General features: G+C 42.0%; 1 protein-coding gene across 1 annotated transcript in view; it reads right to left on the bottom strand.

Moving 5' to 3' along the window:
- The window catches only part of ELMO1 (engulfment and cell motility 1), a 541972-nt gene that overhangs the window by 365892 nt on the left and 152482 nt on the right, over positions 1-23598 (bottom strand). Inside the window, exons 5-6 of the mRNA XM_082662078.1 lie at positions 17160-17210; positions 7854-8023 (exon numbers count right to left, since the gene is read on the bottom strand). Of these exons, the coding sequence (XP_082518204.1) occupies positions 7854-8023; positions 17160-17210 (221 nt within the window). The remainder of the gene's footprint in view (positions 1-7853; positions 8024-17159; positions 17211-23598) is intronic.

The raw sequence follows: 23598 nt of genomic DNA, 5'->3' as shown, positions 1-23598 counted from the left end.
TAACTTCCTCCCTGCAAGTGAAAAACCAGTTTTGTCTCCATTTGCAATTCACTTCGACATTGCTCTGTTTCATATAAATTTGTGCCCTTTTGACTCTCCCTTTGAACCAGTGAAAACATCTCCCTGGTTCCCTCATATCAGATGAGTAAAATACATCTTTTAACACATATTCAATTTTATAATCTCTATGAAAGCCATGCTTTTATCTTTCCCTGATAATTACCTTTTAATTAATTACCTTTTAATAAACCCCAACTGGGGAATATTCTAAAAATGGCTCACCTCTAATCTCAAAAAATGTCAAAGCCATGAGAGAAAAGGAAAGACTAAGGAATAGCTCCAGATTGCAAGAGACTGAAACCACCCGCCTTGGCCAGGCACTTGGATGAGTTGTCTGGCAACAAGAGGTCCTGATAAGGTGCTGCCACCAAAAACTAACCGGGAGAATTCGGGAGGGGCCGAAAGGAGGGAGGAGAGGCCAGTCCATATGTCCTATCAACCTCCCAGAATCCTTCTCACTGGAATCCATCTTGGCTGAGAGATGCACGTGCCACCAGGAAGGACCCCGAGTCAGTCCAAATATGAGCACAAGCAAGATGACTGGCCAGAGACCACTTGGAAACTAACCCCATTGCCATAAAACCTGAGATTGTGAGCCACGTGGAGGAACAGCTCTCCCAGCTTCCCTGACCCTGCTGCTCTCTGCCCGGACTCCCCTTTCCAATAGTCTTTTGCTTTGTCAGTACATGTGTCTCCTAGGACAATTCATTTCTGAGTGTTAGACAAGAGCCCACTCTCGGGCCCTGGAAGGAGTCCCCCCCTTCCTGCAACAATTAGGAGAAGACAGGACAACTGGGTGCCAGGGGCTCTCTGGAGTTAGGTCTTTGTAAAGGACACAAACAGGACAACTGGTGAAACTTGATCTTGCAACTTCTCCATTAAGTCTGGAACTGTTAAATTAATTGAACAAGGAGGCCTTTAGACCGAAGGGGCTCTAATGCTCTGGAGGCCTGTAAAAGCAATCTAAAACCCTAAACCTGCAAATGCCTCCAGGTTAGGAAATGGAAACCTAAGGACAAGCAATCACAAACAGCCAACTAGACTTTAAACTACAGCTAATCCAACAACTCCCTTGCTTTGCTTCCATTTCTTCTCTACAAGAGTCTTCCCTCTCCCCCACCAGCCCCGGTGGGTAGAGTGTTCCTAACCACTTCCAGTTTGGCACTGACCGATTCTAACTGATTTTTGCTCAAATACACTCTAAAAATTTTTAATATGCCTCAGTTAATCTTTTAACAGAACTGCTACAAAATTAATGCTGTGGGATGTGTGTGTGTAACATATAAAGCAGTCACTGCAATTTTCCAAAATAACTTTCTCGCTTAGGGCCTGAGCATCCTTAGGTTTATCTATGTGTTCTACCCCCTGTAGCAGACCCTGGCCTTAGAAAGTTCTCCCTGACCAGAGTGCAGAAAGAAATTCATTGCCTAAACAGTGTTTCTTACTTCTCCACTTCCTCACTTTGGCTTCAGAGTAAACGTAAGCAGAAGACGAACTTTTTGTTGTGATGTCTGTTTTCCTAACTGAGTTTCTCTCTCTCTCTCTCTCTCTCTCTCAATATATACTCACTTTAAAAGAAACATATCTGGAGAACAAATGATTCTCGAAAGACTGATGTTTCACAGTGATCAGAAGCCCCTCACCTCAGCCCAAGCTATGGCATCTCTTCCCTAGCAGAAGATAATCTCTTCTTTAAACAGGCTGTGTGACCCCTTCTCATTTCCATTACCAGAGTGATAGACAAAGACACAGAAACAAAGCAAAAAGGGATGGCCAGGCGGAGTTCCAGCATAAGGGATTTTCTGCCACACAACCCCCGACAAAGCCCTAGACGGTTGGCCCCTTTAGCGTTTGTGATGCAAATTTCTGGCAGGGCCCCAGAAGGGCTGCTGCAGTTGGAACTCCCTGAGCTCTGCTAACTGCAGCTCCAGGAGAGCAGACAGAGGGAGCTGGGAAGACGCAGCAGGCTTCTCAGCTGGGGCCCACAGACCACACAGAGCAGGTTCTTTCCGACTCTGTCTGGGGAGGTACTTGCTCCTCCCCATGGCCTCTGTCCGAGGTGAAGTGCAAGACACACATGGTGTGACCTGTGCTTGGCGGCTGGCAAAGAGTCGCTGATGAATTTGGCCTGGCCTGGACCTTCCAGAACAACCAAGGATTATAAGAGACACTGAATTCTCAGAAGCGACAGCATGAGTTAGAGCCAACAATCCATGTCCGTGGAGGTTAACAAAGTTACTTTCAAAAAAGAAATTCATCTTTTGTGTGAAGACAAAATTTCAAAAAATGTCACACGTAGTCGCAAACTGTCATGCATGTTTGTATTTTCTACGCACACACATACACCCATGTGCCTAACCCAGTGTCAGGAATATTCAGCACTTAAATAATATATACTTTGCTAAATGAATAAAACCTACAAATCCATCCTCAAGTGTGGGTGCCAGGCAACATCAAAGCCAAGACATCATTTCAGGGTGCTTAATTCAGGTCATAACTCAATTTTCACATCTCCTGAGAAACAGTCACAGCTCTGATTCCAGCCAGGAGGAAACAATCTGAATAATCGAAGTTTAATATGAAACTGTTCGTGTGCTAACAATGACAACTGTTATAAACACAAACACACATAGCTATACATACACCCAAACATCCTCATCTGTGTCATCTATATGACAGAATGCGGAGGGGATTGATAGTTTATACAGCAAATGTGGTTTGTTTTTAAGACAATTACTTAAGGGCTTTACATATCTCTAAAACAACTACGGGACTCTTTGACCTGTTCCTAATACAGCCAATTTCGGAGAAATGACCAACCAAGCAAATGAAAAGTACTTATAAATTCCCCAGATCAGTGAAAGCTCCTCAAATACCTCACTGCTATTTTTCTTAGGAAAGCTAGAATCCCTAAGGAAACGCCAGCCCAGTATTGCCCAGGGTGTTAGGAATGGACATACCCCCGATATGAATGGTAAAGTACAAATTAGGACACGTCAACAAGCTATGGGGCTGTTCTTAATTTAACACAGCTTCAACATGTGTATATCCTCTGAATCGGGAATTTTATTCCAACAGAATAAATATTCACAGAGATTCTGCTGAAAGAAAAACTGATGAGAGAATGTTCATAATCCTGAAAAAACCTGAAAGCAGTGTAAATATCCAACAACAGGGGAATGGTTAACTCTACTCTGCATATCCTTGAAATTCTCCTATTACATTGCATATCAATTGTACCTCAACAGAGCTTTAAAAATGAATTAATAGGCAGATAACAAAAATGATGAGGGGAATAATATTTAACCACGTGGGAATATTGTTAGGTACAAAAAGCAGGCTACAGAGAGCATGAATAATATAATTCTAGTTTTGTAAAGCCAGTGTATGTGTGTGCGTGTGTATCTAAAAGCATATACAAAAACAATATACACCAAGATGTTAAAAATATTTGTCTCTGGAAAGGGAGATTACAAATGACTCTTATTCTCCTCCTTCTGCTTATTTATACTTATTTTTTAAACAATAAATGTATTTTTTTTTATTAAGGAGAAAAAGCTAATTCAAAAAAAATGAGTTTTTCGTAAACATGTGAATTTAATTTCTTTCACTCTTAACTTTTCTGCCAGAGTGTTGCTACTGCTTACTCATATTCCAAGGGCATAATTTTCCTGTCATGTTGCCAAGTGGGAAACTATAAGGATCCTTTCATTCTTGGAAATGTTCCCCCTGTTCTTCTGATGGGTGAACAGTAGAAGGGCACAGGGTAAACTGTCCAATTGTCTATGTGCATAGCAGCATAGAAAAAGAACACAGTGTTTTGTTAAAACCCAAAGAAAAGCAGTGTTATTCACTACAATGGATTTAGAGTTGCAGGTACAATATTTTTTCTTTCAAATAAAATAAAATATATAATTTCTGAGAAATCTTTACAAAAAACCACTGCCCATTCCTCAATGGGCACCATTTCCTGGCTCAGGTTGGGGAAACAAGTTTCCCCACAAATTTATTTGCTTCTACATCGATGTTTCAAGCTGAAACTAGACATGGAATTTCAAAATTCCACAAGAATGGAAAGATTAAAATTCAAGTTTTAGACACTGTGTTCTGCCAAAGTGACACTTCCCCTTGCTCCTTTGTGGCTAATTTTCCCCCCATCGTCGCTCCTGGTACCAGCTGGAGAGAGACCTTTAAAAGCTCAGCCTTGGGCAATGGCAAACAGGCAAGTGTATCTTTGAATCTCATTACAGCTCAAAGTAAGCAGAAAAATTCCAGCTACATTTCTTCAGTGTTTCCTAAAAATTTCCACAGGTCCTGCTCAGGAAACCTCTGCCCTTCCCAGCTGGAAGTCTGCCCAGGAGTCATAAGTAAATGCCTTCCAAATTGTAGGGTCTATTTAATTTGTGCCGTTTATATTCCAGAGGTTTCCTGTTAATTAATTAAAGTCTTGTTTAAGTTTAATTGAGAAGCCGGGTTTCCTTTTAAGAAAAGTGTCTTTCTCTTTTCTTTTTCATCTGAGCAAAAGATCTGAAAATAGCTGTGCATTAAATGAGCAGCTTCTTAGCATGAGTTGCAGGACCTTGCAGAAGGAAGGGAGGAGGTTGTACAGCACCAGTGCCCTCTTTCCTCCATCCCTAAGTGTAGCATGACCTATAACTTATATAAAATGGTGATGAGGGCACACACTAAGGTGATTCAGAGAGACATCATCCCTTCCCAGTAACATAGTGTGTTGGGAAAGTGTAAGAGACAATGTAAACCGGAACTCACCCAAGATCTGGTCTTGAGTTTTGCTCATCTGTCTGAAATCTGGCTGCATGTAACAAATTGGGATGGCTTACAGATTATAAATAATTAAAATATTAATGAGGATGATACAGTATAGAAAAAAAGAATTCAGTTACTGTGGTCCACATAAAGTAAATTCAGTATTAACATGTGAAACATAGAGATATAATTCAGACCTCCTGTCCCCAGTGATCAGTCTTTGGGTCACTCAGTAAGTCAAGATGAATTATAGAGTAAGGCAACAGCACAGATGAAAAGTCCTAATGTTGACAAGACAATACATAGTATCAGTTTTTACTCTTTCTCTTCTGGAGCACAAGGTGGGAGTGTCCCTTTGATGAGTCTTATCAGCTGAATTGTGTCCCCCCCCAAATTCATATGTCGAATCCCTGCCCCCAGTGCCTCAGAATGGGACAGTATTTGGAGGTAGAGCCTTTAAAGAGGTGATTAAGTTACAATGAGGTCATTAGGGTGTGTCCTAATCCAATCTGACTGGTGTCCTTATAAGAGGAGGAAATTTAGACACACAAAGAGACACCAGGGATGCTTGTGCTCAGAGGAAAGATGATGTGAGGACTTAGGAAGAAGGTGGCCATTAGCAAATCAAGGAGAGAGCTGCAGAAGAAACCAAACCTGCCAACACCTTGATCTTGGGCTTCCAGCCACCAGCACTGTGCGAATGTAAATTTCTGTTCTTTAAGCCACCTGGTCTGTGCTATTTTGTTATGGAAGCACTAGCAAACAAATATAATGAGAAACTAAAAAAGTAAAGCCCCTAACATGCATTTTCCCTCATTGTCAAATATATAACTGCCAACCTCCAGAGGTACTGGAGCTCAGCTCCAGTCCTCTATTCAGGGCGCATATCACATGGACTCTGGCTATCAGTGTATGTACCACTGTAATTGTAATTAATTGCAATTCTGATAAATTTGGAAGTATTAACACAATGTCATTCTGAATATTCCAGAGCTTAAGCCCCTGGATACTTAGGTATTTGTGGCAGAACCACCTAATATTAGCAGGTTCCATTATGACTGGCTCCGATGCCGTGTTTTTGATACATCAATGGCTGGGACTTAGATAAATCAATAAACATGAGGACAGGTTTACATTTTTATCTAACACCTTGTAAATGTGATGGAGGCAGAAGCTCCCAGGGCTCACTGTCCCACCAGAAGCAGTGGTGGGCGTGAAGAGGGGTCTACCACACGTGGCAGTCCCATGGAGCTGTCCACAGTTACCAGGGAAGGTGGTTGCAATCACAACTCGCAATCCACTGCTCACTAGTAACAAGGAACGAGGGGTCTGACACGCGCTACCCTGGATTTCAGCTGGAGCGTCCACCAAAGACAGAACCCTCTTTCTCCTTTTCCTTGGGCCAGTCTCCTGGATCCTTAAACTAATTTAACTCTCCTCAAGCTGTTTCAAGCTCCAACCCCCATTTTTCAGTAACCACTTTGGATTCTGGTAACACCCAGGATTTGAGATTCTCTGCCCTACTCTAAGCTGATGTTTGCCAAAAATGTAATGAGCAGAGTTTTAGTCATCATCAAAAAAATAAATGATACCTGTCTACAATTGAGCCTTTCCAGATCACCCAGTCCTGCCTGCCAGTCCTCTTGGATTTGACTCCCCTGCCCCCATTCACTCCTAGATATTTTCTCTACTTCTTTATGAAGGCCTCCAACTCCAAACTCTAGAGAACATTCTTATACAGGAGATATTCTTGCTGTTATAAAACATGCTCTCTTTGAATGAGGGGAAAAAAAGAATCTTCATTAGTGCCAACTACAGAGGCTAAATAATGCCAAGTGTAGGAGGAGACAGGAAGGAAGAAAGGAAGGAAGGAAGGGAGTGGGTCAAGATAGGTCTCTACCATGTACAGTCAGCAGGTCATTCTTTAAATCACCACGTACTGAAGAGAGATTTAACTGGCCCAGGTTTACACCCCAATTCTAAATGCTATTTATTCTTTCCTAACAAATGCCTATCTCAACTCTGCACATTATTTATTTAGCAAATTACTATGCAGTTAGCTGGCTCAGCATTCTCACATGCTCTAACTGGCATGCTCTAACAGTCTTCACCAGTTGCACCTGACTATACGGAAATGAGCAGTGTCCTGTGGCCCCTACCCTGGTATTCTGTGGTCAAGGGAGTTATCTGTCCACACATGTAAAAGCTAGACCCATCTGGCTCTGTAGCCAGAGAATCATACCAGAGATCAAACCCTACCCTGAGAAGGTGAGCTCCCCAATGCCCATTCCTTCCTTGCTCATGGTAGAACTCAAACTCCTTCAAGGCCCATTCACTGATACCTCCCCCCGCACCCCCCTATAAGGTTCCATGAGATGTAACTGGTCCAACCTCTAGACTCCCAGCCCTCAGGAGGAATTGTACCTCAACTGAATTCTGCCTCCATAAATATTTAGATGGCAAGGTTCACATCATTTAAAATTTTCCCAACTTCCACTTTTTTGCACACAATGGGTACCTAATAAATGTTTATTGTACTTAATGATAAATAATTAAGGACATGTATTTCATCAGTCAAGTGTTAATTTTTTTAAAAATTACTTCAGGGATGTTATTTTGACCTGGTTTAAGACTTTGAAACATAAGGAGGTATTCTAACTTTTTAAAAAAATGGAGTCAGGGAAGGAAATCTTTTTTTAGGGATAAGCAAAGGATGTGAGGGATTTATATTTTGAAGAATTATAATTTGTGTTGGAAAGGCCCTTAGAGATAATGACTAATATTTTTCCTTATAAATCTAAAATTTCAGAGATTGTCTTAGATAATGGCTAGTTGGTGGGTGGAGAACATAGTGATACATTACGAAACCACAGACCACACATTATCTTAAACGCCATTTTTTTTTCCCTGAGCCTAGACAATTCCTGGCATTTAAAACTAGAAATTGCAAGTACAAGAAAAGTAACAAATACCCAAAACATTACAAAGTACAGGACAGATTGGAAGTCTAGGTAAAAGATGCTTACTCAGTGCCGCTTTCAACCATCTGCGTGAGGAGAGAGATGCCATCCAGATTGATAAACTCCTGGGCAAACGTGACATCCCGGGAGAGGCTGGCCAAGTCCTTCAGGGCCTCCAGCTTGGCGTCCATACTCGACGACTGGATTCGTTCATGGAGCTGGTGGGCGTTTTGAGCCTCACCGGGGACAAAAACAAAGCACAGTATTCACGGAGGAAACCACAACAGACAAAATATTAACATCTCATTGAGAAATGAAGACTCAAAGGCCAAAAGCACAAGACCGGATGAGTATTACAAACCAAGGGCAGGTTTCCAATCATAATGACTCCACCTTCAGGCAATGCCTGTCAATTTCACAGCGGGAATCAGTTGCCCTCTTTTGACAGGACCCATATTCCCATCTCAAGGAGAAGCAAGAACCCGAGAACAGTAAAACCCCAGAAATGGAGCGGGTATGGCAGTGCGGAGGGGAGAATGTTTACTTTTTAAGTAAAATTATTATCTATAAATGACAGAAAGCTATTTGCTTAATTAAGCAATTACACAAATTTATACAGCATGTTCACCCATTCCGTCAATACTCTGAGTAATAACTGCCTACACACAATGTTTAAAAGCTTCATTAGACACCCAAATCATCTTTCTGAGTTTCGGAAAGTCTTCCAGCACAGCACAATGCGGCTTGTAAATTCCACTTTTCAACAACTCGTGTTTCACTGTGCATTAGCTATTGCCTAAATAATTAGGCAACCAAATTAGCAGCTTTGTCTCCAATTAAAGTTCCCCTTTTTAAGGCATTTGCATGTTGCTTCTACATGCAGGACAGAAGTATACTGGAGGAGCTGAACTTCTAGATAATAATGTGTCTTCTGTATTTCTCATTCACCCAGTCAAGGTTTCCATATCTACCTTTCAGTTGGGACAGAAGGTAGGAAAAATAAGATAATAAATTTTTCTGCCTGTGTTTTTGCTTAATAGAAATAACTGAATATCTTTGTAGTTATTAACTCAAAACTGCAATGGTTGAAGCACTCTGCCATTCTCATATTCTCCTTTGAAACTTGTCATATTTCTGAGAAAGGGGAAGAAGGTATATTTGACCCCAACAATGAGGCATCTTCTCCCAAACAGAAACTGATTAGAAATATCAGAGGAGCCCCATGTGAACTATAACAGGGCTAAGATTGCAGAGCAGAAAAAACAGAACCCACACAGGAACTGTGAGCAAAGGGACTCCACCCCAAGTGCCCCCTTCCTCCCTGTCCAGCTTCCCTTCACTGTCACCTGGAAGCAGCCCCGCAGAAAGAAGGGGATTCAGCAGGGAAACCAATGCAATCCTTCAGTGACCAAGACAGATGAAACCCATACTGCTATCACTTGGTCAGAGACATATACTATGGTCTCCCATGTAATTATAACCAAAACTTGACATTTTGCATCAGAAACTAGAATAGAAGAAGGAAGCAAAGGAAGGTGCAGGAGAGTAAGAACCTTTCCTACTCGTTCACTGATACCCATATAGCTGACAAACGGCTCAAACCCTAAATTCCATTGTTTAGAAAGGGAGAATCACTTTATTTATCTTTCTACATTGTTCAAAGATGTACCATTCTCCAAAATTTTCAAATGCAGATACAGCATTAACAGTAACATACAATATTTAAACCAAGTGAGTCACTTTGAATTCCTTGAAAAATACATTTTTCTCCCAGCAGGAAGTCTGCATTTACTATAGAGATTATGATAATAATGAGGACTCAAAAATGATTTCATTGTCATAATTAATAGTGTTTGGTGCTGTTAATACCACTAATAAAAACAGCTGACAGTTACTTAGAGATTTTCAGTTTTTGGCCGCGCTGCGTGGCTTGCAGGATCTTAGTTCCCCGACCAGGGATCGAATCCAGGCCCTCGGCAGTGAAAGTGCGGAGTCCTAACCACTGGACTGCCAGGGAATTCCCACCTAGTGTTTTTTATGAGCCACTATTCAAAATATCTTCCTGAAGGACTTCATTCAATCTATCAGGCAGGAGCTTTCATTATCTTCATTTTACAAAGGAAATGGAAGTGTAGAGAAGTTAAGTAACTTGCCCAGGGTCACACAGCTTGTCCATGCTGGAGCTAAGATAGAGCCTGGGCAGCTATGCCCCTTCAAAATCAAAGACAGAATCCTCACTCACTGATTCAACAAATACTCCTGGAAGCTTACTCTGAGCCAGGCGCTGCTCTATATATTTAGGATTCTGCAACAAACAGGAGGCAAGCTTCTTGCCCTCCTGGAGCTTACGTCCTCGAGGTGGGGGGCAGACAATAAAACAAATTAACAGTAAGAAATTAAATATCGCTGAGTTCATAGCAAAACCTAAAAGAGGAATGAGATAGTGACGGGTGGCTTTTTAAGATGGAGTGGTTTTCAGGGACAAGCAGCCTAAAAAGCAACATTGATGCAGAGATCTGATTGCCAAGGAGTCAGGCACATCAGGCAAGGGCCGAGGAAGATATTCTGGGCAGCAGGAATGGTTAGTACAAAGGAGGTACAGGAGGAACAAGTCCGTCATGTCTGGAGGGACAGAAGGAGGACCAATGTATCTGGGGTTGGAGAGAAAAGGAGAAAGTGGCAGGAGGTGAGGACAGGCAAGCCGACTGGGCCAGGCGGCCTAAGGAGTTCATGAGCAGCGGAGCTGGAGGAATCCTGGGTGGTGATGAGCATCCCTGACTGAAAGGATGCATTTAGATATCTAGACAGATGTGTGGTACCTTTGGAGCTCTCAAAATAGCATTAGATTCAAACCCTGGAAGCCACCAAAATGTTCAACAATAGGACAATGGTTAAAAAACTCATGATATAGTCATAGGATGAAATATCATATGGGATTAAAAATGAAACTTTCAGAGAATATAGGATAGCATGGGCACATCTTCATGATGGAATATTAGGAGAAAGGGGAGGATGCAAATATATTTTCTTGTTTGAGGGGCAGAGGTATATGTGTATGGGTGTGGGCGTGTATCCACTGGAATGTAAAGGAGAAGAAGTATGTCAGATTTGCTCACCACTTTATCTCCGGTACCTAGAACAGAGCCTGGCATTTACCAGGAGTTCAAAAAAATTCCACTAAGTGCTTGAAGAAATAAATGAATATTATGCACACATATTTGCATAAATACAACCCAAGGAAACAAATCAAGATATGACCCACTGTTATTTATGAATTGTAATATTCTACATAATGTTTTGTAGCAGGCTTCACTTTTCAAATATTCCATGAGTCTGCAATATTTTTATGTTTGGGGGGAAATCTACATTATTAAAAAATAAAATAACCTTAGTTCTGATTTTTCAAGCAGTTAGCACAACTGAAAAGAGTCTAGCAGCTATATGGGTGATTGTAGCAGATAGTAAGTTTTATTTTCTGGAATTGTGCTAAGGATAGAAAACAAGTTTCGCCTTGAGCCCCTCAAACAGCTCAGTGTGACTGCCTAATGTCCTGGACTGAGAAAGTTCTGGGCCCGGGCTCAGAGGGAAACAGCCTCCGAGTGATCACAGGTGAACACAGAACAGGTATGTACGGTACAGGTGTGCCAGGTATTTACCATCTCTGTTCTTTAAGGTCCTACTTAAAATTATTCCCAAGAAACTTCCAGAATGGTTCCGGGTCCGTGATACCAATTAAGAAGTAATCTAAAATGTCCTTAGGATCACAGGTTTCACAGATATTTTCAAATGTACACTCAATATTGCCCAGCAATCAGACTACGCTTTCCTAGAATGGCTGCTATGTCCCTCCAAAATGACTCCTTCACACCTTTTCTTCTCTCCTTAAACTCCCCCATCCCCTGCTTCCCTCACACCAGTGATCTTGCCTCACATTTTACTGAGGAAATCAAAGCGGTCAGCCAGGAGTTCCTGCACCTTCCTACTTCAAAAAGCACAGCCAGAGTTCCTTCATCTTCTTATTTCCAAGGACACGGCCCAGGGTCTCTACTCTCACGCTTTGCTTCTTCCTGATTCTATGCACCTGGCCCCTATTTCCTATCCAAGGTCAATCTTTCCCTGCAGCTCTAGAGCCCTTACCCTCTCACCTTCTCAGGTATTCTGCTTCTGTTTTGTCCCCCTTTCACCCGTACATCAGTTTCTCTCCCTGCAGTGGATCATTTCCAGCTGCAAACATATCTAATAGGTTGGTCCTGTCTTAAAAAAACAAACAGAAATGTACAAACCTTTGTACATTGAGCCAATCAATTCACTTCCAGCCAGGCCCTCATTTCACTGCTTCCACTCTCTGCAAAAGTTCTGGAACAAAGAGTGGGTCTAAAGCTGCAACTCACCTCACCTCATACTCTCTCTTCTCCTCACCTCCACGAGGCTTCCACCCTCACCCCTGCCTCCGCAGACAGCAGCTCCATAATGCTACCAACACCTCTGTGCAGCACACCCTCCTCACTCATCTGATCTTCCTACTGTCTCAGCAGCCTTCAGCACACCTAAGTGTTCCTTTCTTTCTCCTTGAGGCACTTTCTTCTGTTGGCTTCTTGGTCAGCTCCTCCTCCAAACCTGAGAGTGTGCCCAGGGCCCTGCCTTCCCTGTGGCAGACAACCTCACCCAGCGCATGGCCTTCCATGCCACGTACCTGTGATGGCTGGCACACCTGTATTCTCCAGGCTGCCCGACACACATTCCTAACTGCCTGGTTGACATGTTGTGCTCATGGGCACATAACAGGCATCTCGAACTCTTCATTTTCCCCTTCCCAAACTTTCTATTCCAGTAAACAGCACTACTGTTTATTGTGCCCAAATACCGGGCCATCCTCGCAGCCTCTCTCAAGGGGCACCACATCCAAAGTATCAGGAAGTGCTAGCGCTTGCCCTCTAACGCTCCTTCAGACACTCCGCATCCTTACAACGCAGGCAGCCCGCACCATCTTCATCTGCCAGGACTGCTGCACTGAGCTCCTAACCTGTCCCCCTGCCACCTACAGTCTGTTCTTGGGCAGCAGCCAGAGTGATCTTGTCACTCCTCTGCCTAAAAGCCTCCACTGGCTTCTCTCTGAGTTAGGCTCATAGGGCAATGGAGAGAAATAGAACTTAAGACAGCTTACAATTCTTTTCAAGTTTCTCAGCTCCGTGGAGAGAAATTGGTTCCAAAAATTTTAATGGCCTCCCTGTTAAGAATCTCTGCTAACCTGAATCCACAGAGAGAGTGAGATAACACTGCTTTTCTTTTAGCTAGGGTAACTGGCCCCCAAAATCAGTGTGACAAGCCCTCTGACCCAGATGCCTCTAATATCATTTCTCCAAACGAGAGAGAACAGAAAGGCAGGGTTATGCTTAGAGCTGACAAAGCAACAGTAGATACTGGATCAGCAGTTTTATTTAATATGTCCACACGGGCCAAATGAGGGATAAAAGGCAAGAAGAGCTCGGGTCATATATAAAACGGCTCTTAAAAAATCTAATAGTTTGGAATACTGGAATGGTTTTAGCATGGAATGTTATGATTCACCTCTTGTATACGGTAGTGACATTATGATATGTATTTGTGTGTGTATTTATTTAATTAAAAATAACACCAGCACATGGTATAGAAATATGTAAGTACTACCAGAAGTTATAAAATGATAAATAAAGTTAGCCTAATGTTAACAGTTTCTTGTGTCCCTTGAGAATCATTTTTATCCTTTTATCAACATACATATATACCTCCTTTCCCTGTGCATAACGCTGTCACTCCATACACAATGTTCTGCAACCTGCTTTTGCACTTAATAAAATTTTTAGATGCCTCTGAGGCAGCATAACACATTCTTTTTTACAGCTACACAGTATTCTATCACATGGTTATTACCTAATGCATTTAACTAGTCCCAACTGATAGACAGTTAACAGGTTTCAGTTTTTGATTACTGAAAGCAATGACGCATACAGCCCTGTATGGGTGTGTATGGTGTGTGTGTGTGTGTGTGTGTGTGTGCGCGCGTACTGCAGTGCTTTTGTGAGTCTATCTATTGGATAAATTCCCAGCAGTAAAATTGTTAGGACAAAGACATATGTATTTTAAGCTTGGGTGGATACAGCTAAATTGCCCTCCAAAGAGGCTGTACCAATTTGTACTCTTGACACCACAGCGTCTTTGCCTCACACCTTGGTTATCTAGGAGTGTAGATTTTCATCTCTTTTGAGAGAAAGATTGAGTTTTTTCTTTCATATGTATCTATATCTATATAGATCTATACAGCTATAGCTAAATAGCCATATATAGATCTATATAGATCCATCTATCTATATATATCTATAGATAGGCTATATAGAGAGATTTATAGATCAAGAGAGAGAAAGAAATCATCTTTGTTTATAGCTTTTGGCCATCTGCTTTGGGGGCAGCTAATTTATTCATACGAGATCCTGCAGATTGAGGAATTAGGCCTCTATTTATCATGCATGTTGCCAATTGTTTTCCTTAATTTGCTGTTTTTGACTTTGTTTCTGGAATTCTTTCCAAACAGGAAGGTTTTGTAGGGTGGTTTTTATTTTTTGGTAGTCAAATTTATCAATCTTTTTCTTTATGACTTCTGGGTTTTGTGCCCTACTTAGAGTGGCTTTCCACACTCCAAGACTACAAATATATTTACTGTGAAAACTTTTAAAAACAAAAATTTCAGGAAAGTGAAAACAATGGTCTGGGAACGCACGCTTCTTCTAATAGGAACACTAGCCAAAATTTATGTAAAATATGCTTTATGCAACACGTGACCTCAGGTTAGATTTCCATAGGTATTATTATCATGGCAGGTACAAGGGCACACTACTTAGCTGCACAGTCTGAAGGTCTCCAAACCCTGAAATGCTCAGAAATTCACACACATTTGTACACATTCCCTGAGTATGTTCATGGCTAGATTTTCATGATACTGGAGAGATGGATAAGGATAGGACACCTACAAAAGACACGTGTTTAACATGGTCACTAGAGAGACTGTCTAAAGATGTGCAATGCAGAGGAAGACCATCACCCAAGTGTCGGACTTTTAAAAGAATAAAAATGCAGGTTGTTTTCTTCGATCTTCTCTTATTAATGCCCTATTTTGTTAGGAACAATCCAGAAAGGATAGTTCTATATAGAGAAGGACTGAAAATAAATCCATCAACAAAAATACCATCACTGATAGAGTGGAGGTGAGACTCAGCCCAGCTGCACATGGCCTAAAACAAGAGTGTGTGTATGCATGTGTGTATCGAGTGTGGGCATGTGCGCGTCTTTTCTGGCTACAGGGAGAGTTCAGCTGAGGTAGGTGAAAGGACTTGTAAAAGCTAGCGCAACACTGCTTGCCAGTTTCTTTATGGTACTCTAATACCTCCTAGCAAATTTAATAGAGACAGCTGTTTTTTTAAATATATTTTTATTGTGTATGTAAAAAGTGAAAGAGTTAGCATATGCTGACCCATATTTTTCAGGCAAACACAAAGTAATTTTTTAAAAAATCTACCAGCAACAAGTGAAGTTTACAGATCCAAACTACCTTGATTATAGTATAATTCCCAATTCTATACCCTGTGGCTACAGTCAAATCATAAATGCTTACTTAAACTGCAGGTGCCTGGACCCTATTCCTAGATACCATTATTCAGCTTCTCTTTAAAGGCTCAGACATCAGCATTTTAAAAATTCTACCAACGATTCAGGTTTGGGGACCACTGTGCTCTGGAAAATGTAAACCAATCTCTTGTAGTGAATTCCATCGTATCGTATTGCCTTGTGCACTGGCTTTCACATCTCTCCATTCACCGTGCTGGGTATATGAAGGGCACAAGCTCCATTGTCCCCAGTGATGCCAAGTCATGCCATGGTGTTAGTACTTGACTTTTCAGATGCTGACAAACTCCACCCTGCCCAACACCTAACATTCTTTCAAGGGGTAGCTTAGCGCTGCAGAAATTTTGTTCATGAACCCACGGCAAATAAAAAAGAGAATTGACTTCATTTAGTGAAGACCTAGATTTTTAACAAAAAGCAGTGCCTTTCTAATTCTGAGATGAAACAAAAGGCAAGGTGTACTCTTTCTGCCCATCAAGCAGGTGAATAATTTCAGCAGGATAAATAGGAACTACAAAACCCAAATGAAACCATGGTCTCTAAAGGTCAAATTAACATGAATTCATGCTGACTAAAGTAAGAAGATCAATGCTAAGGCAGACAAAAATGTCTCAGCTCATCATGTAGCCACTGAAAAGTGAGTATGAATCATAATTCCCATTAAGTGGAAAAGAAGGTACCAAAAGACAGTTCAGCCAACGCCAGCGGCATATTCTTATGGAGTCCATCACTGTGTTTAGGCTCGAAATGTTACTGGGTAAAATGTTCAGGAGTTTGTAAGCCTCTCTTAATGTAATTTTCGACAAGAAGAATTTGTGGTGGTTACAGTACCCACAATTTAATTTTAGCCAGATGCTTTTCCCAATTTTTAAATTTATTTTTAGCCTACCACATGGCTTCAGTGGAAACTGAAAATGAGAGCTAGACACAGTTTTCATCACATATGCAAGTGAAAATAGTAACACTTGGTGTATTTTGTGCAGATTATTTTTTAGGAGAGCAGTAAAATGCACTGTGAAAAATACGTAGTTTAAATATGCTAATGTTACTACCCAAAGTATCTATAAGCCAGCAAGAAAGATCAAGATAAGCAACACAGTCAGCTATAGTAATCTAAATATACTGCAGCATTTTGTTTAGCAGCTTTTATCTGGAAGACTTTAAAGTGTTTTGTTTTTTTTTTCCCTAGAATCAGCTGTCAGTGAAACAGCGTTAAGTGGCAAACATTTCTTAAACTATATTTTTATGAATTGTCATAATAACTGACCAAAACTAGAAAATGCTTAAACACTCTCTCTCTTTCACACACAGACACACCCTCTGACTTCAAAGGGAAGTAACGGGCTGTCTCTAGTTTTATTTCCTTTGTTTGTTGTCTGAATTTGTTCAGATGGCCTTAGGTGGATCTGTGGACAGGTAGGTAAAAACCGATCGGTACAGCTGAGTTATCCCATCGGTAATATGAGAATTGCTGAGATGACCCCCAAACTCAAACTTTAAGATCAATTTACTTGCACATAACCTGGAACAAAAAATTGCCCTTTCTGTAATGGGAAATAGAAGGAGGGGCATTCCTGCCAGTCCAGAATATGAGGACCGTCCAAAGATCTTTTGTTTCACACAAAAGTCACCGTGAAAAATTAACATCCCATAATCCCTTTAACAAACTGCAGATCAAAGACTTTACTAGAAAGCTACAAACAAAGATCAACTTACTGGAGATGTGGTTAATCGAAGGATAGTGCCATTTTTTATTTCATTGCGATTCTGGAAAAGAAAAAAAAAATCTTTGTAACTCTTCAAGTGGACGCTTGGGAAGGAAGAGAACAAAGGTAAATATAATCTAGCAGAGACTCTATATAATAAGCATTCATATGATTCAGTTTATTCTCACTTGAGTAATTTTTAGTTATTTCACAAAGAACTTTAAACTAGGTCCCAGATGTACTAACTTTATATTTTTCCCTTCAATTCTTTTTGTTTAATTTAATTTTTATTTTATTTTGGAGTATAGCTGGTTTACAATGTTGTGTTAGTTTCGGGTGCACAGCAAAGTGATTCAGTTATACATATACATATAACCATTCTTTTTCAGATTCTTTTCCCATATAGGTTATTACAGAATAGTGAGTAGAGTTCCCTGTGCTATACAGTAGGTCCTTGTTGATTATCTATTTTATATATAGTAGCGTGTATATGTTAATCCCATACTGTTAACTCATCCCTCCCCCCCTCCCCGACCTTTCCCCTTTGGGAACCATAAGTTTGTTTTCAAAGTCCGTGAGTCTATTTCTGTTCTGTTTCTTTATACCAAGTCACAGACAGCATTCAGTACAGAGGAAGTGAATATCAACCCAGAAAACAGGAATACGGGGCCCAAGGACAGCAATCAAAAAAAGCAATTTAAAAAGGTTATTAAGGGACTATGACCCAGCAATACCATTCCTACATATATACCCAAGAGAACCGAAACTGTATGTCCACACAAAAACGTGTACATGAATGTTCATAGAAATGTTATTCATAATAGCCAAAAGGGTAAACAACCTGAATGTCCATCAGCAGATGACCAGATAAACAAAATGTGGTAAATCCATACAATGGAATCTTATTAGGCCATAAAAAGAAATGAAGTATTGATACACACTACCGCATGGATGAATCCTGAAAACATCAAGTGAAAGAATCTAGAGGCAGAGGCCACATATTCTATGATTCCATTTATCAGAAGAGGCAACTCCATAGAAACAGGAAGCAGATTAATGGTTTCCAAGGGCTGGCGGAGGAGGATCTGGGAGTGAGTGCTAATGGGTTCAGGGGTTTTGGGGGGTGATTAAATGTTCTAAAATTGATTATGGTGATGATTTCAAAAATCTGTGAATAGAGTAAAATCCAATGAATTGAACACTTTATAAGGTGAGTTTTTTGGTACGTGAATTATATCTCAATAAAGCTGTTCTTTTTTAAAGGAAAGGTTAGAAAGGAACCTGGTTTCTTAACATTTGCTGGTCCCTACTGCATTTTGCGTTGAAGTTAAGAACAAACAGCATCAATGAGCGAGCAGATCCCAAATCGGTCCACCTCCACGTGGCAAGTGTATTTGAGGGGAGCATCTTGAAACTTTCACTTAGCATCTTTGGCATTGAAGGGAGAATTTCACTGGTAGTTTTCTTTTCGGCCACCAGAGTACGCACCATGCTCAGCTTTCAGAAGTGGGCCTTCTGGGAGTCACAACACCGCATCCCTCAACCTGGAGCACTGAGGCCAGGAGGTTAATAAAGTGCCTTGTGGGCCCTTCTCCTGTACCGTTTCAGACAAGTCCCAAGCTAGAATTTGCTCAGGATGCAGCAGGCACGCTGAATTGTTGGGAAATTTCTCAGGATGGGCTGCCAAAAACACATAGAACACTCACTCTCTCCCTCAGCCAATTCTGACTACTTATTGGAAAATGAATTTTGTAAAAGAATTATCTGAAAGCGAACAGGCTTCAGGCCAATACTCTCTCCCAAAGAAAACCTAATCTGAACGTTTTATACTGAGTTCAGGCCTGAAAACTCCATACTGACGGATCCAAACCTTCCTCGGGCAATTTCAGCGCAATCTAGAGCATCCCCAGCCAGACACCCTGGGCCACCTCTTGAGAGAGCAAGGTCTTCATTACCCGAAGTGTGCAGGCAAGGGCTGAATAGCCACCTGGCAGCCAGGCTCAGGTATGAGATGGTGAAATGAATTTCAGTCTTTTAAAAAAAAACCCCTTTCAACTCTAAAATTCTATGCCTCTGTGAGAATTGGAGAGGAAGACCACAAATAGTAATTATAGAATTAAGGAAGCCGGACACATAGCATACCTCTTTCCTGTCAGGTTCTAAATGAAAGAGAGTCAGAAGATGAAAGGCTAAAATACCTCCTTTATTAGTGATTGTGGAACACAAGGCTGAGAGTGAGAACCAGCAGACAGATAACTAAACCCTCAGGTTAACATACCCGTTGAGGTAAGACCAAAGGCAAGTTCCTTCCCAAGAGGAAAAGGGGGCCCAGTTTATTCTTCCCAAATAATGAATCAAGTAGGGAAAGAGGGTATGAAGAAACCAGGAGGGTTTAGCAATAATCTCTCCTCATGAAAATTAGGAGTGACGATGAAGCATTCCTAATAAAAGCAATAAACTAACATTTATTGAAAGGCACTGGGGTGAGGGTTTTTGGGTTTTGTTGGAATGCTTATTTAACCATCATAGTAACTTGATGCTCATTTTAAAGATAAGAAACCAAAGCTACCAAGAGGATAAATTATTTGCCCAACATCATGGAGGGGGAAGGGCGGACTCACACTCATCAGGGTGGGGAGCATATCTGACACCAGATGCTGTGCTCTCTCTGGAAAAGGTAAGAAGATCTAGATCTTGCCTTTATCTTCAAGGGGGGAGCTCATCACCTGGTCAACATATATGAGAGCAAAGAAGTAAGAACGGTATTAACAAATGCTCTGCAGATTTCCAGGTGTTCCCTGGGATGCCCTGGGCACGGGGCACCGGGTGGGAGTATGGCTGGGGTGACCTCAAGCAGTTGACTTCCAGGCCCCCATGTTGGCTCCTGCAACGTTGACTCCTGACTTTCTGGGACCCAAGTAGGAGTTCTTTGAAGAAAGGGTCTTGAGGATTGTTTAAAACAAAAGCAGTGTTAAAACCACTGACAGGCAGGGCTGGGTTCAAACGACCTCCGTCTCGCACCAGCTTGTGTGCTCAGTGCGAGCTACTTAACCGCTCTGATCTAAGTTTTCTCTTCCCTAATATGGGAAGAACAAGTCATCGCTTAGAGGATGTAGTAAGAACCAGACATGACAGATGATCTGTGCCTGGCCTAGAACTGGTTCAAAAATGAGAGCGATCTGGACTATTACACCGAGAGCAGCACGCCTCCCTTCCCAGTTGGCAGTCCATTTGCCCTCTGTCTCTTCCTTTTCCCTAAAAAGATGTTTCTTAATCAGCATTTTGTATTTTGGAATAAAAAAGATAAGTAGAAGAGCCACTATTATATGCATTAAAAACGTTAAGGTCCCGACAGAAAGGTAGATAAACTGAAAGAAATAGGCAATGGTAGACATCTGCTTCAGAGACTATTCTATCAGGAAGATCACCTGGATTGCACCTCATCTGCCACAGACTGATGACACCCTTTGCTCTCCAAGGCTGTCTAACTTGTGATGTAGACAAAGGAAAAGGCTTGGACTTACTCTTAATTTCATAAGTTCCATCCAGACGCTGCAGCATCATTTAAGAGTTGCATTTCCAGATAGGACAGTCTCAGTTGGACCCACATTTCACTTCTCACCTGGGGAATCTGCTACAAGTGACACAGCTGCCCTTTGTGTCAGTTTGTTCAGGTGTAAAATAAGGAGAACACCTGTCTCCTAAGGCTGTTCTGAGGATTAACTGAAACGATCCATTTAAAGTGCTTAGAGCAGAGAATGGCAAACACCTTGCAAACACTCACGAAAAAAAGTTAGCTGTTTATCATTAGTGCAAAAATAACATCTAAAAAGCACAGTGCTGCATATGCTTATTTGTTTTTAGCTAGTCTCTCTCTATATGTAATCCAATCAGTAAAAAGAATAGTGCCATCTATGTTATCCTGAGTCTAAGACTTTAGGAAGTCAGCAGCACATATCCAGCAGAATAACAGTTAGCAACTGTACGCCTCTTCTATCAGCAGACCAGCATGGCTGAGGAGGGAGGTCTGGCACACAGCGGGCTCCGCATCAAAGGCTGGGGAGCTGCCACTCACTCTTTTATCACAGTCTCAGGCCTCTAGGTCTGTTTCAGAGGGGCCTTCTTTGATGCAGTCCTCCAAGCATTCAATAAGGGCTGTGTGTGTGTGTATGGGTGTGTGTGTGATTGTACTTCCTTATCCTGTCCATTGGCTGCCGCCCTCTACCCGCTGACCATCACCTCTCGTTGAACCCTGACCGATACACCTCTACCTGCCGAGGCGCTGCCACAGCTTGGTCTGGTACTGTTCTCCCTTAGTGAGGTGACTAATACACTGGCCAGCTTTGCCTCATCAACAGGTTATGCCACTGACCTTTGGGAAGCAGCTTTCAACAAGACCTATCCATCAGCATTCAACAGAGTCAAGGTCACCTCTCTCGGGCCAGACAAGGAACACCACTAAATGACATATAAAAGCACATGGGGAAGGAACAAAAAATAAAAGTGAACTCCCTCCCTTCAAATGGAGAGGGGGATTCTGCAATAATGAAGAATGTATCCATCAACTCACTGAGCCAAGAAACTGTCCCATGCCCCTCTCTAGGAAATCAGCCTTTAATCTCCGATTCTCATGGGATCTTCACACCACTGGCTCTAGAATCACCATGAGTATTAAAATGCAGATTTCCGGGACTCCCCAGCTCGCCAAGCCCACACTCAGGGACCTGGGACTCTCTATTTTCACTCTGCTCCCAAGTAATTCTGATGAACAATAAAGTTTAGAATCATCCCAGTCTAATTCATAAGACTATGCATCACATTTAGAGTAAGTATTCTGAAATTCGAGGTAATAAAGTGAGGCAAACGAGACTAATGCCAGCTCCTCAAAACTGAGGAGGAGAAAGCAGCAGAGAGAACATTTCTGCGGGGTAACGTCCTAACGGCACACAATGCACGGGAAGAATGACAAGGGGCCCAGTGAAAGCCCGCTAAAGCCCCACTGTCCCAGTTACTCCTAAGCCAGCAGTGGCAGACTGTGCTAGCCCCTGACATTCACAGGCGTCTCGAGAGGATGGCTTTGTGTTTCTTCACAGAATCAGCTCAGTGACTCGGCCTCTGTGTGGACTGGATAATAAGATCCTGCAGAAAAACGTCACTGTTGTCATATTTTTCCCTCTGAAATTTATCTCAGTATGCCAACTTTCTATGTAGCCAGACAAATTAGGAATCATTCCCTGGTCAAAAATTCCAAATTCTACCCCTCTTCCTGCTATTGAGCAAGGAAAGCAGGAGGTCGGAGGGGGAGGCGGCGGGGGAGGGGGCACTTACAACCCCACAAGCCCGGGAAGCTCCAGGATCTTTTCTTGGGCTCCTTCTTCCCCTCCTTGCTCTGTCTTTGTCTATCACTGTCTCTCTCTCCTGATGTGATGAGGCCCTTACTTTGGATGTATTACTAGGAAATAAGGCTGTTCTTCGCATCCATTGCTCAATCATCACAAAGACTGATTTTGCATGTAGACCTGATCCTTTCCATCCTTTATGTGTCTATTTGCATGATCTTCAGATCTCTGGGCTGAAGGAAATAAGTGAGGACCGCATATGACATGCCGGTTGCTAGGTTACAGAGCAATGCCTCTAGACGGAGGACTACAGGTCTAACATTTGAGGAGGAGGACAGAAATACCCTAAAATAAATCTGAACCCGCAAAAGCCAGGAAAAAAAGGCTGAGAGGTGAGGTGGGGGAAAAGGATAAGGAAGAAAGGGTGGCAAACTATTCTAAATGTACATTTTCCGTAACTAATATTTCAGCCTTCCCCCAGGGGTCCTTCCCATCAGGGACCACGTTCTTCCCGCCCCCCCCCCAACTCCTCAGTCCCATATGGCTTTAGTAGCTCATCATCACCCGTGGATTTGAAGGATCTTGCTTTGACTTCTGTTCCACTCTTTCTTCAAGCCTCTAGCTAGGTTCTATTCTCAGTTATTGTGTTTCTTTAATCACTTTACTTTTCACAGCACCCATGTACCATTTACACAATTCCCCAAACCAAGAGCAGACAGACAAGACAGGTGTTAAGTAAGATTCTGTTAACTACTTATTTGTGCTGTGTAAACACAGACCGGACCACTTTGCTCTCTTTCTACCTGTAATAAGACCTGGGTGGAAGAAGTGGAGCGAAGCGGTCAGACAGCCTGCAGGAGCCCAGGGAGTCTACAGGGTGTGGTGAGCCCAAGGGGAGGAACAGCAGGAGAATGCCTGCCTCCCTTGGCATTTTAATCAACTACTTGTAGGAGACAGAGAAAAAGAACAGTGTTTTTCTGGAGAAGAACATGCTTATCTTAAAGCAACAGGCACTATTAGATGTTCACTGCTGCTTAAAAAGAGGCACCCTTTTAGAAAGTCAGGGAAGATGCTTGTTTCCTCAGCCACTTTCACATGGCAGGAGTGAGC

The sequence above is a fragment of the Grampus griseus genome, assembly GCF_964374135.1.
Source record: "Grampus griseus genome assembly, chromosome: 9".
NCBI classification, from domain to species: Eukaryota; Metazoa; Chordata; class Mammalia; order Artiodactyla; family Delphinidae; genus Grampus; species Grampus griseus.
Note: the sequence above shows the minus strand (reverse complement) of the source record. Positions and strands in the feature narration are given on the sequence as shown.